At 46.4% G+C, this 11478-nt stretch overlaps 1 protein-coding gene across 1 annotated transcript; it reads left to right on the top strand.

Annotated features, from left to right (window-relative positions):
• Positions 1–157: 157 nt before the first annotated feature.
• On the top strand, positions 158–10191 carry NOA1 (nitric oxide associated 1). The gene is made up of 7 exons (XM_053974884.1): positions 158–1094; positions 1779–1943; positions 2654–2850; positions 4047–4178; positions 5688–5804; positions 6398–6515; positions 7069–10191. The coding sequence occupies exons 1-7, from the start codon at positions 158–160 to the stop codon at positions 7272–7274; spliced, it is 1872 nt and encodes a 623-aa protein (XP_053830859.1). The 3' UTR covers positions 7275–10191.
• The last annotated feature ends 1287 nt before the right edge of the window (positions 10192–11478 follow it).

The following is an 11478-nucleotide window of genomic DNA, read 5'->3' as shown; positions in this document are numbered from 1 at the left end:
AGCGGGACCGCAGAGCAGCGCGGGCGAACGGAGGGACGACGGCTGCGCGACCCGTGACGTCACGCCTGCGTCTCCTGCGAGGCGCCCGCGCGCCCCGTGATGTCAGGCGTGCGCCCCGCGGTGCGGCGGCGGCAGTAGCGCTGTGTGCGGCCCCGCCATGCTCCGCCTGGGCCCCGCCCTCCTGGCCCGCTTGGCCCGCGCCCCGCTCCGCGCCCCGCTCCGGCCGTGCGGGGCGGCGGCGGCGGGCCATGGCAAGGAGCAGGAGCGCTTCGTCTTCCTCGAGTACGAGCCGGATCCGGCTGAGAGGGCGGCGGCGGCGCCGCGCCGGGAGCGGGAGCTGGAGCCGCGCCGGGAGCGGCGGGCGCGTAGCGCGGCGGCGGCAGTGCCGAGTCTGTCCGACCCGTCGTTGCCGCCGAGCGGCGTGAGCTGCTCGGGCTGCGGGGCCGAGCTGCAGTGCGGGGACGGCGGCGCGCCGGGCTTCGTGCCGACCGAGAGGTACCGCAGCCTCCTGTCCGAGGGCCCCGCGGGGCTGCGCGGCGCCGTGTGCCAGCGGTGCTGGGCGCTGGCGCACCACGGGAGCGCCCTGCGGCTGCGGCTGCCGCCCGAGGAGCACCGCCGCGTGGTGAGCGCGGCCCTGCGCCGCCCGCCGCGCCACGGCCGCGGGCCGCTGCTGCTCTACGTGCTTGACGTGATGGAGCTGCCCGACCCGGTGCTGCCGCAGCTGCCGGCGCTGCTGGGCCCCGACGTGCCCGCCGCGGGCGTGCTGGTGGTGGGCAATAAGGTGGACCTGCTGCCCGCAGACTGCCGCGGGCACCTGGGCCGGCTGCGGCAGCGGGTGGCGGCGGCCTGCGCCCGGGCCGGGCTGCGGGGAGCTGGGCTGGTGGACATCCGCCTGGTGAGCGCCAAGACCGGCTACGGCATGGAGGGGCTGGTCAGCCGGCTGCAACGCTCCTGGAAGTGCGCCGGTGATGTCTACCTGCTGGGCGCCACCAACTCTGGCAAGTCCACGCTCTTCAACACCCTGCTGCGCTCCGACTACTGCAAGTCCCGCGCCCCCGACATCATCGACAGGGCAACCGTGTCCCCGTGGCCAGGTCAGGGCACTGCTCGGCCCTTTGTAGCACGAGTAATGGGAGATATGGGGTAATGGGGAAAACATTGAAATGTGTGCCTCTGGGCTGCTCTTGGCCACCCCAGCAGCAGGAGAACCTGTCACCAAAGTGGTACGTGCCACCCTAAGCACCTCCATGGTAGGCAGCAAGCTCTAGAATTGTGCCGTGCTTCACATTATTACCTGTGGTTGAAGCGTTTAACCCAGAGAAAAGGAGGTTTGGGAGATGTTATCACTCCCTGCATCTACCCAAAGGAAGTTGTAGCCAGGTGGGGAGTAAGTTTCTTCTCCGAGGCAGCCACTGACAGAAGAGGACATAGCCTTAAGATGTACTAGGGCAGCTTTAGGTTGGATGTTAGCAGGAATTTCTTCACCAAAAAGGTTGAGAATTGTCTGGGATATACTAAGGCTCAGCACCACTCAGCTTTGAGACCCTATTATTCAAACTATAGGTGAGAACAGCTCTTAAGCAGGTGGTTGGCTTATTTTTGCTTCCCCAAGTTGGGAGGCTGGTACTTTATGGGAGCAGCTGTAGTTCCCCCTCTGACTTTGTGTTACTGGGTTTCACCAAAAAGTTATAGAAGCAGTTTTTTGTAATCTTGTTCCTCAGAGCTGAAATGTGTCAAGTAGTCAGAGATCCAAAAGTGCCTTCTGCTTATTTTTCCAGGAACAACACTGAACCTGTTGAAATTTCCAATTATTAACCCTACATGTGACAGAATATTCCGAAGGCAGGAGAGGCTAAAAGAAGAGGCAACAAAAACAGAAGATCAACTAAGCAGTGAAGAAAAAAAGTACATTAATCAACTTAGAAAGCAAGGTTACCTAGTGGGTGAGTAAAGGTGTTACCTTTCTGCCCCTAATAAAAACACTGCATTACACAAAGGTTAAGTTATTTTGACCAGTGTTTGCTCCCAGATTAATGGGGGCAAGACCTCTATGTCCTCTACAAGCAGCATCATTAGTATTTTGAATACCTGTCAGCTGCTGTAGTAGCAGAGGGTTCCTCTGTGCAGTGCATCTCCTCTCTGAAGGAGGCTGACAAATTCTGATAGCTTAGTAGTTTGCAAGGATATCATATTGCAGGTATGGGCCTCTCTTATTCCTAAATAAAGAAAATAAGTTTAATTTTAACTAATCACATTTGGGCTGCAGGCTACAGGGGTTGTACATCATTTTAGTATGTATTCAAAAGAGGGGGTTGCCAGAAGATAGCTCTGGTTTTCAGATAATTCTGTGTTTGGCAGTCTGAGGCACTGAAAATAGAAAGCAGCCTGCTTTACCATAAATTGGAAATAACTAAGTGTCTGTGATCTGGTCCCTGCTGAGATTTTGGGGCATGAGGAGTGCTAAACAAGAATTATAGAAAGGATTTCTTATCGTTTTGGCTTTTGAACACACAAATTTCTAGCCGCATAGTGTCTTCATTACCTTTATACTACTGATGTGCATCTCTTTTAAGCCATGAAAGGGGCAGATGTTTGATTGAAGGAAAGCAAGTTAATAAGTAAATTACCAGGAAAACCTTTCATTTTAATCCAGGAAGAGTTGGAAGAACATTTCAACAGCAGAAGTCTAGTGCTGAGATTGACTTCGACCCTGACATGCTCTCTTACAGCATGGATGAAGATCCTCGAGATCCCCCTAAGAGGTTTGAGGAAAGAGAGGAGTTCACTTACAATGAAGTGAAGGATGCTCGGTGGTGTTTTGACACTCCAGGAATTGTAAAGGAAGACTGTGTAGGTACTCTGTGATGCTGTGTTTTGGGGTGACAGGGTTTAGGAGGACTGTTCTGCCTTAGCTGTGCCTGTGGGAGAGTGCATCTGCCATAGTCTTGGCATTAGGATTCTCTTAGCTTGGGAATTGTATTAAGATAAGGTTTGTATATACTTGAGAGGGGTTCATGTGGTAATGCTGTTGCATTTCTGAGTAGTGTAATACTGCCAGCTTTGCAAAGGAGCTGCAGGACTGCATCACCAAGCTTCCACAACCTCTGAATCAAGGGAAGTAAGCAAGAGTGCTCTTCGCAAGTTCACACCAGCATCACCCAATGGAGCTGGCACTTCATCAGCTCTCCCAGCCTACTGAAGAAGGTGGAGCTTAGGAGGATAACCAGAGTTGTATGACCAAACCACATCTTAGACAAAGCGTTCTCCTGAAGCTAAGGGATCTGCAGTGTTGCTGCTACTAGCTCCAGTCTGTCAGGTGTTTGTCAGTAGAGCAGTGCCCTACTGTCAGCTAGTGCTGACAAATTGCACGTATAAAACAGGCATGTTTTGATTTTTAGTCTTTTAGTACCCACGCAGAGCTGCAGGTCATCTTTTTTGGGAAGATTAAATCGTACAGGCAGACAGGAAGGTTCTGAAGAGAATGAAGTGCAAAAACTGTGCTGAGACTTTACAGCTCGAGTGCCATTGCTGCTTTCGTGAACACTAGAAGACTCCTGGTTTCCTAGTGATGTATTTGTCAGATCATAACCTGCTTTACTAACCTGTACTCTGGTAGCCAGTGTAAAGACTGGCATCAACTTAGAGACCTGGTTTGGTAACTTGAGATTGTATGTGTTCTTCCCTTCTTATGGATTTGAATATTTGTGGAAAATACTTCCTGCATCCAGAAATAGTTGCTTCTGTTTCTGATTGTGATTATCCTCACGCTCTCGTTTGGAGAGCTCCATACTAAATTTCAGATCAAATTTTGTTCCTGCAGTCAATGATCAATCTGAGTGGAGGACAAGCAGATTGTCTGTGGCAGATTTTGGCAGGGGAGATTCTTCCTGTTTCTTGCTTACTGTGTAGACCAGAATTGAACTGTTGTGTCAGATGTTCTTGACATTGCTTTGATTGGTCTTTTTCCTCTATCAGTATAATGCCAGTACTAACTTCATTGTTCCCATCGAAACATCTGGAATGAGTTAAAACAATTTATTTTGCAGGTTTTGAATCTCCTAACAGAGAAGGAAGTAAAACTGGTTTTGCCATCACATGCCATTGTTCCACGGACCTTTATTCTCAAGCCAGGAATGGTCTTGTTTTTAGCAGCCTTGGGACGTATAGACTACTTAGAGGTAAAGGAAAAAAGGATTTTGGGAGCAGCTGCTTCATCTCTTACTGTAGTACCAGCCATAAAAGATTTTCTGGGTAGCTTTCCCAGACCCTTTCATTGCTGCTTTGGAGATGATGAATCAGTTACTGAATCACTGCATGAAGTCAGAATGCCTTGGGATGGGTAGTTGAAAGGTTTGTTACTTGGTACCAGCATGCTGTATTACAGTGTATAATGGGAACTGCTTTTGAATGCTGACAAACATCTTCAGTTTCATGTGCTTCCTATGACATACAGAGAGGGATGAGGAAAGGAGGAGAATGTCAGAATTAACTGGGAAAATAGGTGGGTTTCCTAATTTCTGTGTTTTGTGAAAGCTGCCTGCTAAGAGAGAAGAGCATAGATATTTTTCTTTCCTGGCAGACCTCTGAAGAACTTGCCTGAGGAAGCAATTAATTGCGCGTGTATTTTAATTTCTGTAAAAAGTATTTTTCAAATGTGTTGTGTGTCCCCCCTGCCAATATTTTCTTCCATTTATTAAAAATCCCATGCCATACACCTTTACTGAACTGTGTGGAGTTGCCCTCCCATGATGCTTCCTCTGTAAGGGGCAATTTCTTTCACAAGAACATTAGACATTATCATAAGTCTTAGATAATTTTCTCAGTAGCCTGCTGTGTTTTAGGGTTGTGTATGCCTATTCCTTTGTTTCAGTCTGCTTTCCAAGATCACAGAAATGTTGAATTGGTACTTTGCTAAGGACACTCCTGATCTGCTGGAAGAAAACCAGAAAGGTGAAGAGGGCAGGATTCTGTAAAGTAAAAAATGTACTGGTATGGCAGGAGCACACATCAATATATTCAGTTTTGTGTATCTATATCCTCCTGATATCTTGGAAGACAGTTGTGTTCAGATCATGACAGAAGCTCCTGCCTCAGCTTAGATCTTTGAACTTGAAGGAATTTCTGCCCTTATTTTTGGCTGCTAGCAGTGTTTGGAGAGATCTCTCTCCTCTCTGACCTTGTTCTCTCTTCCTGCAAATGTGATGAGAGTGCCTGCTGAAATTGTTTCACTGACTTTGCATAGCTTGGGAGCAGCTGGAACCTAGTACTGTTGAATGAGCACTGTGTGTTAGAAGTGTAGAGTGATAGGAGAAGAAGCACCATTCCAGATGTCCATCACCTCTTGCACTTAATAAGCACACTGAGTTTGTTTTACTGAATTAAATGAGAGCAAAGATCTTTCTTTGATGATTTACCTGAGCTGAGCAGCTGTGCTGGCTGTAAATGTGGCATTGGGAGTGCTTTGAGGCAGGATGGTGAAGCTGTGGGTCTTCTCTTCTGGAAGCTCAAATCCCAATTTTATATAAACCATGGCTGCTGTCATTGGCAGAGGCAAGGACCTCTCAAACAGGAAGGGGGCATCAAGCAGGGCAGATTTTCAACATGCAGGAAAGAAATGGGGCAGGAGGGAGCAATTCAGGGCTGTTTTTCAGTTAGCATAATTAACATCCTTTTGGTATTTATTTCAGGGAGAAAAGCCCACCTGGTTTTCTGTCTTGGCTTCTAACCTGTTGCCAGTCCATGTTACTACACTGAGTAATGCAGACACCGTTTATGAGAAGCATGCAGCCCAAGAATTCCTAAAGGTAAGGGGAGGTGCTGGGGGAGCTTGTGGCTGCAGGTAGGCTGGACCCCTGTCTGGGATACAACTGACAGGTATCATCCGCAGCTATCAGGAGTTTGGGACTTGTGCAGTAGGTGAGTGGAGATGTGCAATGTGGAGCAGTCTTGCACAGACTGCATGGGTGAGGTGTGTTAGGAGAGAGCACTCAAGATAATGCATTTTCAGCAGAGTTTCTGCTTCTAGCATTCAGGCTGATGAGATTTGTAGTGCTCTGCTTAGTCATACTTGGCTCTTCTTGAACAGCCTTAAAGTGCAGGCAGCAACGGGGATATTTTCCATGGCAAACCTGCAGACTGGGGTTTCAGAACAGATTGCAGCTGAAAATTGCAGTGGGCTCTACATCTCTGGTCACCTCCCACAGGGTTCCTCTGGATGTGATCCTGACTCTGTTCTGACAAACCTGAAATAACTCCTGGAGGTTATTCAGTCCAGCTCTTAACTGGCTAACAAATGTTTAATGTCTTTATTCTTCCTTGTGCCTTGCTTGCTAGTTTGAGGTAGGAATGCTGAAGAATCTCTTGACTGTTAAATAATTTCTCTGTGTTTTAATCTTAGGTTCCCATGGGTGGGGAAGAGAGAATGAAAGAGTTCCCTCCACTTGTCCCTCAGGACATTACACTGAAAGGAATTGGTACCACTGAGGCAGTTGCAGATATCAAGCTTTCCTCTGCAGGTAATTAAATATTTCTTCATTAGTTTGCTTTGCAGGGTCTGCATCTTAGAAACATTGATGGGAAGAGGTCTCTGAAGGGGTGAGGCTGTATTTCCTGCTCAGAGCAGGACTGTCAACAACACAAAACCATAGCAGCCATGACTTAGTCCAGCTGAAGCATGGCAGCCTCCAAGAATGGAGATTGACAGTCATGCTTGTACAGGATGGCAACATTGGAATTCTTTATGCTCTGGCTGCCATACAAGTTCTACAGCATCAGGAATGGCTGTGACACTGTCAGCTATCCAGATGAGAGGGAAAGGGCCATTGATTGGAAAGCTTTGTTCTTCTGTTTTTGGTGCACACCATCCCTCTTAAGGGGAGGTGCACACCATCCCTTACCAGGAAAGAGCTGCGTCTGAGAAGAGTAACATGGCTTTGGGTGCTTTGAGCTTGGTTTCTCAAGCAACCATGTGAGGGTAGCTCAGGTTTTTAGCCACTCTGGGAGGCAGTAGTTTGTTTTGATCTTAGGAACTTGTCTTCCTCACTGTCCATATTCTCTCTGGCTGTGCAGGCTGGGTGGCAGTGACAGCTCACACGGAAGAGGAATTGCTGCTCCGAGCCTACACTCCCAAGGGCACTGCATTGGTGGTGCGGGAGCCTCCCCTTCTGCCTTACATCAGTACCATCAGAGGGGCCCGGATCCCAGGCACTCCTGCCTACAGGACCAAAAAGCCTCCTTCCTTTGTGGAAAACATAAGGACCACTGGAAGCAGATAGCGCTTCTCATCATCCGAGCAAGGCAGAAGACAGAATAGCCCCTGGAGAACCTTGTGACTTACTGATATTCAGAAAACTTTGGACTCATTTTGAAAGGCCAGCAGGCGCATTTTGGAAAGCGGGGCTGGGGGGAGCTCCACAAGTCCACATTTGATCCGGTTGCTGAACTGCAGCCATTATGAACTGAGGGGCTGGGACCTTGCTGTGGGAGGGTAAAGAGCTTCTCCCTGAGATCTGCATTGATGGGCAGATCCCTTTACCTGTCCCTTTTGAAATACAGGGTGGAACTCACCTGCCTGACCTGGTCTGACTTTGCTGCTCATAGAGTAGGTGGTTTCTTGCAGGCATGCTCCCTCTTGTCAGAAATAGTTGCCTTGTTCTTAAGGTGTTTCCATAGTTAGGAGGGTTGGAGGGAATGCTCCAGTGTGTGTATGACCCTCCTAGTGGCTGATACTGATTCAACAACATCAACCAGAAGTCGTGTCCTTTCTCTCTCCTTCAGCATCTGGAGCAGATTAGGGTGTGCAGGATCCTGCTTTTGGACACAGAAGTGATTTAATGAAAAGCAGGTCTGCTCATATGCCTGAAGAGGAAAGTTTTGCAATTCACTGATTTGGTTTCTGTAGCTTGGGTACAGGTTTTTGAAACCAAGAGTATAGAATAAAACTTCTCAAAGATGATCTTTTGTTGACCTAATTGACAAAGAACTCTTTGTGTGGGCATGAGCATCTTGCTAAATGCATGAAAATTCTAGTGCAATAATAAAAGTGCTCAATCTGCCAAAGACAGGCAGACTGTGAGAGACACATAATCAGTCTGCTGAAAGAGGCAAAAAAAAAGTCTTCTAATCTCCTTACCATTTCACTGATGTTTTCCTCAGTCAGTCCATTGGTCCCCAGAGGTGGCTCTGCTGTCCTTGAGTCCTTGGTTGTTGTACTGAAGAAGCCTGGATGATCAGCAGAAATCATTGGCTCATTCAGCATCCTCTTCTCACCATTGTTGCCTGTGGGATGTATTGGCATTCCTTTAGTGAAACCTGTCCCTTTGCCCTGCTCTTTGTTTCCCCCCATTTTCAGCCCAGACCCACCATGTGGGTCTGTCTGCAGCCCCTGCTCAGGGCTGCTCTCTTCCCCTGTGTGAGGCTGCCAGGGCCTCCTGTGGAGTCACTTGCTGTGCTCTAGCACTCCCTTCACCTCTTCCTTGCCCTGCATTGCTGCCTCCTTCGCTGCCCCCCCCACCAGGGGCTGGTGAGATGGGGTGGGCCAGGCAGCGTCACGATGGCTTTGAGAAGTGCTGGGTGCCATGGGGTTTGAAATTCAGCACTGTCTTGGGGGAGTTCCCTGTCCTTGCTGGTAGCTGCCCAGTTCTCCCTGTGTAGAAAATCAGTTGTTCTTTATGAAGGTCAATCTGCTGACAGTGAATCCAGGGAATGTGGTTCACATGTGTTCAGTTTGTGTCTAGAGTTCTTCCTGTACATTAGACAAAATTATGTGCACTCTCACCTTGATTTCTCAGAAAGTCTTTTCTAGTTCTTTCTAGAAGAAAAAAAACCTATGGCAGCATGTTCCCCACTGCTCAGGCTGTGGCTCACACAGTCTTCCTGTTTTCCTCTGTTTCTCTGTTGTGAAAGCCAGCACATGTGTGGCCACTCCTAGGGTGTGCTTGGCAAGCATCAGAGCACAGGCAGCAAGATCCAGAATGTGTTTTTCCAGCATGGGTATATAGGATTGTAGCTGTCTTCCTGGCTGGATTTCTTTGTGCTGTTGGCAGGCCTTACTTTTGGCTGCAAAAATTACTGAAGGAGTTGCCAGCAAGACTGGTGTGAGGGTTATCTGTTTTAGCTGTACTAATCTTCACAGTCCTGTGATTTTCAATTTCCCTTTCACAAAGGGAAAAAACACCATCTTTTTAATGTTTAAGAACAAGATTCTAGAAGCTTTTTTTTTTTTTTTTGAGATTCTTTTTAAAATTACTTTTGTGATGATGGAAGAGAAAGTGCCATATTTTTCTCAACTGTTATAACAAACACAGCAAAGCAACCCCTGTACAAATTCTGCCCATTCTTTTTGAGCAGGCCATGGATTTATCAAGTACCTTCCTTGACTTGCTCATAGCTAAATGGGAGAACCATGTTGCTTTGTGTATTTCTTCAAGACTGGGTATCCTGAACATTTTTAAGCTGGCAAGAGGCTAAACAACTTCTTTTTGTGTGTAGAAACATGTTGTTCAGCTTATGTCTTAAGCAAGAATACTGAGAAGAATGCAAAAGAATACTGAGACAGGGACCTTTGCATCTTGAACAAATGCCCCAATCCAAACTCCTTCCAGGATGATTTGCATCAAATGGTGGTGAGAGAGAAAGAGTTTCAAGATCTGCCAGAGCTGCCAACTTAATATCACAACCCAAAAGCAGGTGAAGGTATTGAAAGATAACAAAGTGACACCTATTCCTTTTCATCCTTGGCTGGTGTGACAGGTGTGTGGATGATGTACATCATGAGAAGGGGCTGGTAGACAGCACTTCCCCTCTGCACATCAGGTGTGAAAGGCACTGTAGCTTTTGGAGGCAAAAGCCACTATAATGTTCTTGTGGGGGTGATGCAATTTTGCAGTTGCCTGAATTCAGAGCTGTGCTTACAGGCCACAAAAAAATTCATCACTCTGTCCAGCTTCCAGCTTAAAAGTAGCTTTGGTACTGATTTCCATTGCTTAGCATAATAGTCATGGGCTGCAGAGGTGAATTCCCCTGGCTCTGCTTTTTGCTTTGTAAAGTTTTCACACATTTGGTGGCTTTAGTTCTTTAGGAGCACTGCCTGGGGTGGTGTCACTCCATTCCCAATGTGAAACACACTGTAATTTGCATATACTGTTCCTCAAACTTTTACAGAAGAATAAAAGTTTGGATTTGTTTCCATCAGTGATGTGTCTGGAAAAAGAAAGGTAAAAAGATGAAAAACTTCATACACTCAAAAAGTGAAGAAGAGGGAAAAAGCTGGAGCAAATGGGAGAAAAACATAAGTAAACTGCCTAAAAGAGGACTGCATTTAGAGACAAGGTTTAAACTTTGTTGCTCTTATGTGCAAATGTCACCACAGGAACATTTCTAAACTAGGGTCTGTACTTTGGGCCCCACATAGCTTAAAACAGTTCTAGAATGGGGTACAATTGACAAATGTTATGGAAACAGAGGGAAACATAAATAGCTACAGTTTGTATTCACAAAACTGTCAGAAATCTGTTCACAGAGATCAAATATGTCTCTGTGATCTAATGTATGCTCCACAACTAAAACCACAAAAGAAAATGTACTACATTTGTTTTAAGGGTACACCTGAACTCAGCAAGCAGTTATTGAGGTCTGAAACAATACCTTTACACACTTACACATTTTGAAAATAAAAATGTAACTACAAAATTAGTCCTGATCATTCCCTGTGCATAGTAGATTGTACTGCATTTAGTCTGAAATTAATAAACAGGTATATAGTCACATTAATTTTGGAATTTTAAATTAAGCCATCTACAGTTATAAACAAGTGAGATTTTATTCTACACCTCTAGAACATTTGATGTGGCTTTGGTTTATTTGTCTATAAGATGAGAAAATCATTTCTACAGTATATTCTGTATTTGCAAAACAAGCACATTTAATTTTAGAAAAACACGGTGAAGTGAGGGAAGCCTGACATTTTTTCTAAAAGTCAAGGCAAGCAAAGTTAGAGGTTAGAAGCAGGTCCTTGAGCTTCTAAATGTCAGACCTTAATAAAATCCTGCAAATACAAAATATGTTGTAAACATTAACAATGGGACAAGAAAATAACAATATATCAAATACACATTCAAAGGTTCTGAGAATTTGCTGAACCTCTTGCAGCTATGACAAGCAGAGGAAATATGGGAAGAGAGAAAAGCAAAAAGTGTAAAAACATGGTATCCAACAGAGGGAGGTTAACCTCACTGATGTGCTGTTCATACTTCGTAACTCTACCAGCTGAGGGAACCCACAGGCAGAGAGCTTTGAGCATATTACTCGTTTTTGTCCAAAGAACAAGGGAAATTTAGAGGAGTAAAGGAAATTCCTCCCAATATGTATTAGGAGGCATGTCACACAGCATGCATGCATCTAAGTCTTTCAAATTAGTGCCTTAGAGGACATCTTTTTCCTCATGTGAAGTAACTGGGAGATGCAGTAAATATCTTTGAC

This window comes from Vidua macroura, chromosome 4, assembly GCF_024509145.1.
Source record: "Vidua macroura isolate BioBank_ID:100142 chromosome 4, ASM2450914v1, whole genome shotgun sequence".
Taxonomy (NCBI): Eukaryota; Metazoa; Chordata; class Aves; order Passeriformes; family Viduidae; genus Vidua; species Vidua macroura.
Note: the sequence above shows the minus strand (reverse complement) of the source record. Positions and strands in the feature narration are given on the sequence as shown.

Coding starts and splice junctions, on each gene's coding strand:
- NOA1 (XM_053974884.1), top strand. CDS start 158: ATGCTCCGCCTGGGCCCCGCCCTCCTGGCCCGCTTGGCCCGCGCCCCG. Junction 4,179..5,687: donor GACGTATAGACTACTTAGAG/GTAAAGGAAAAA, acceptor TATTTATTTCAG/GGAGAAAAGCCCACCTGGTT. Junction 5,805..6,397: donor CAGCCCAAGAATTCCTAAAG/GTAAGGGGAGGT, acceptor TTTTAATCTTAG/GTTCCCATGGGTGGGGAAGA.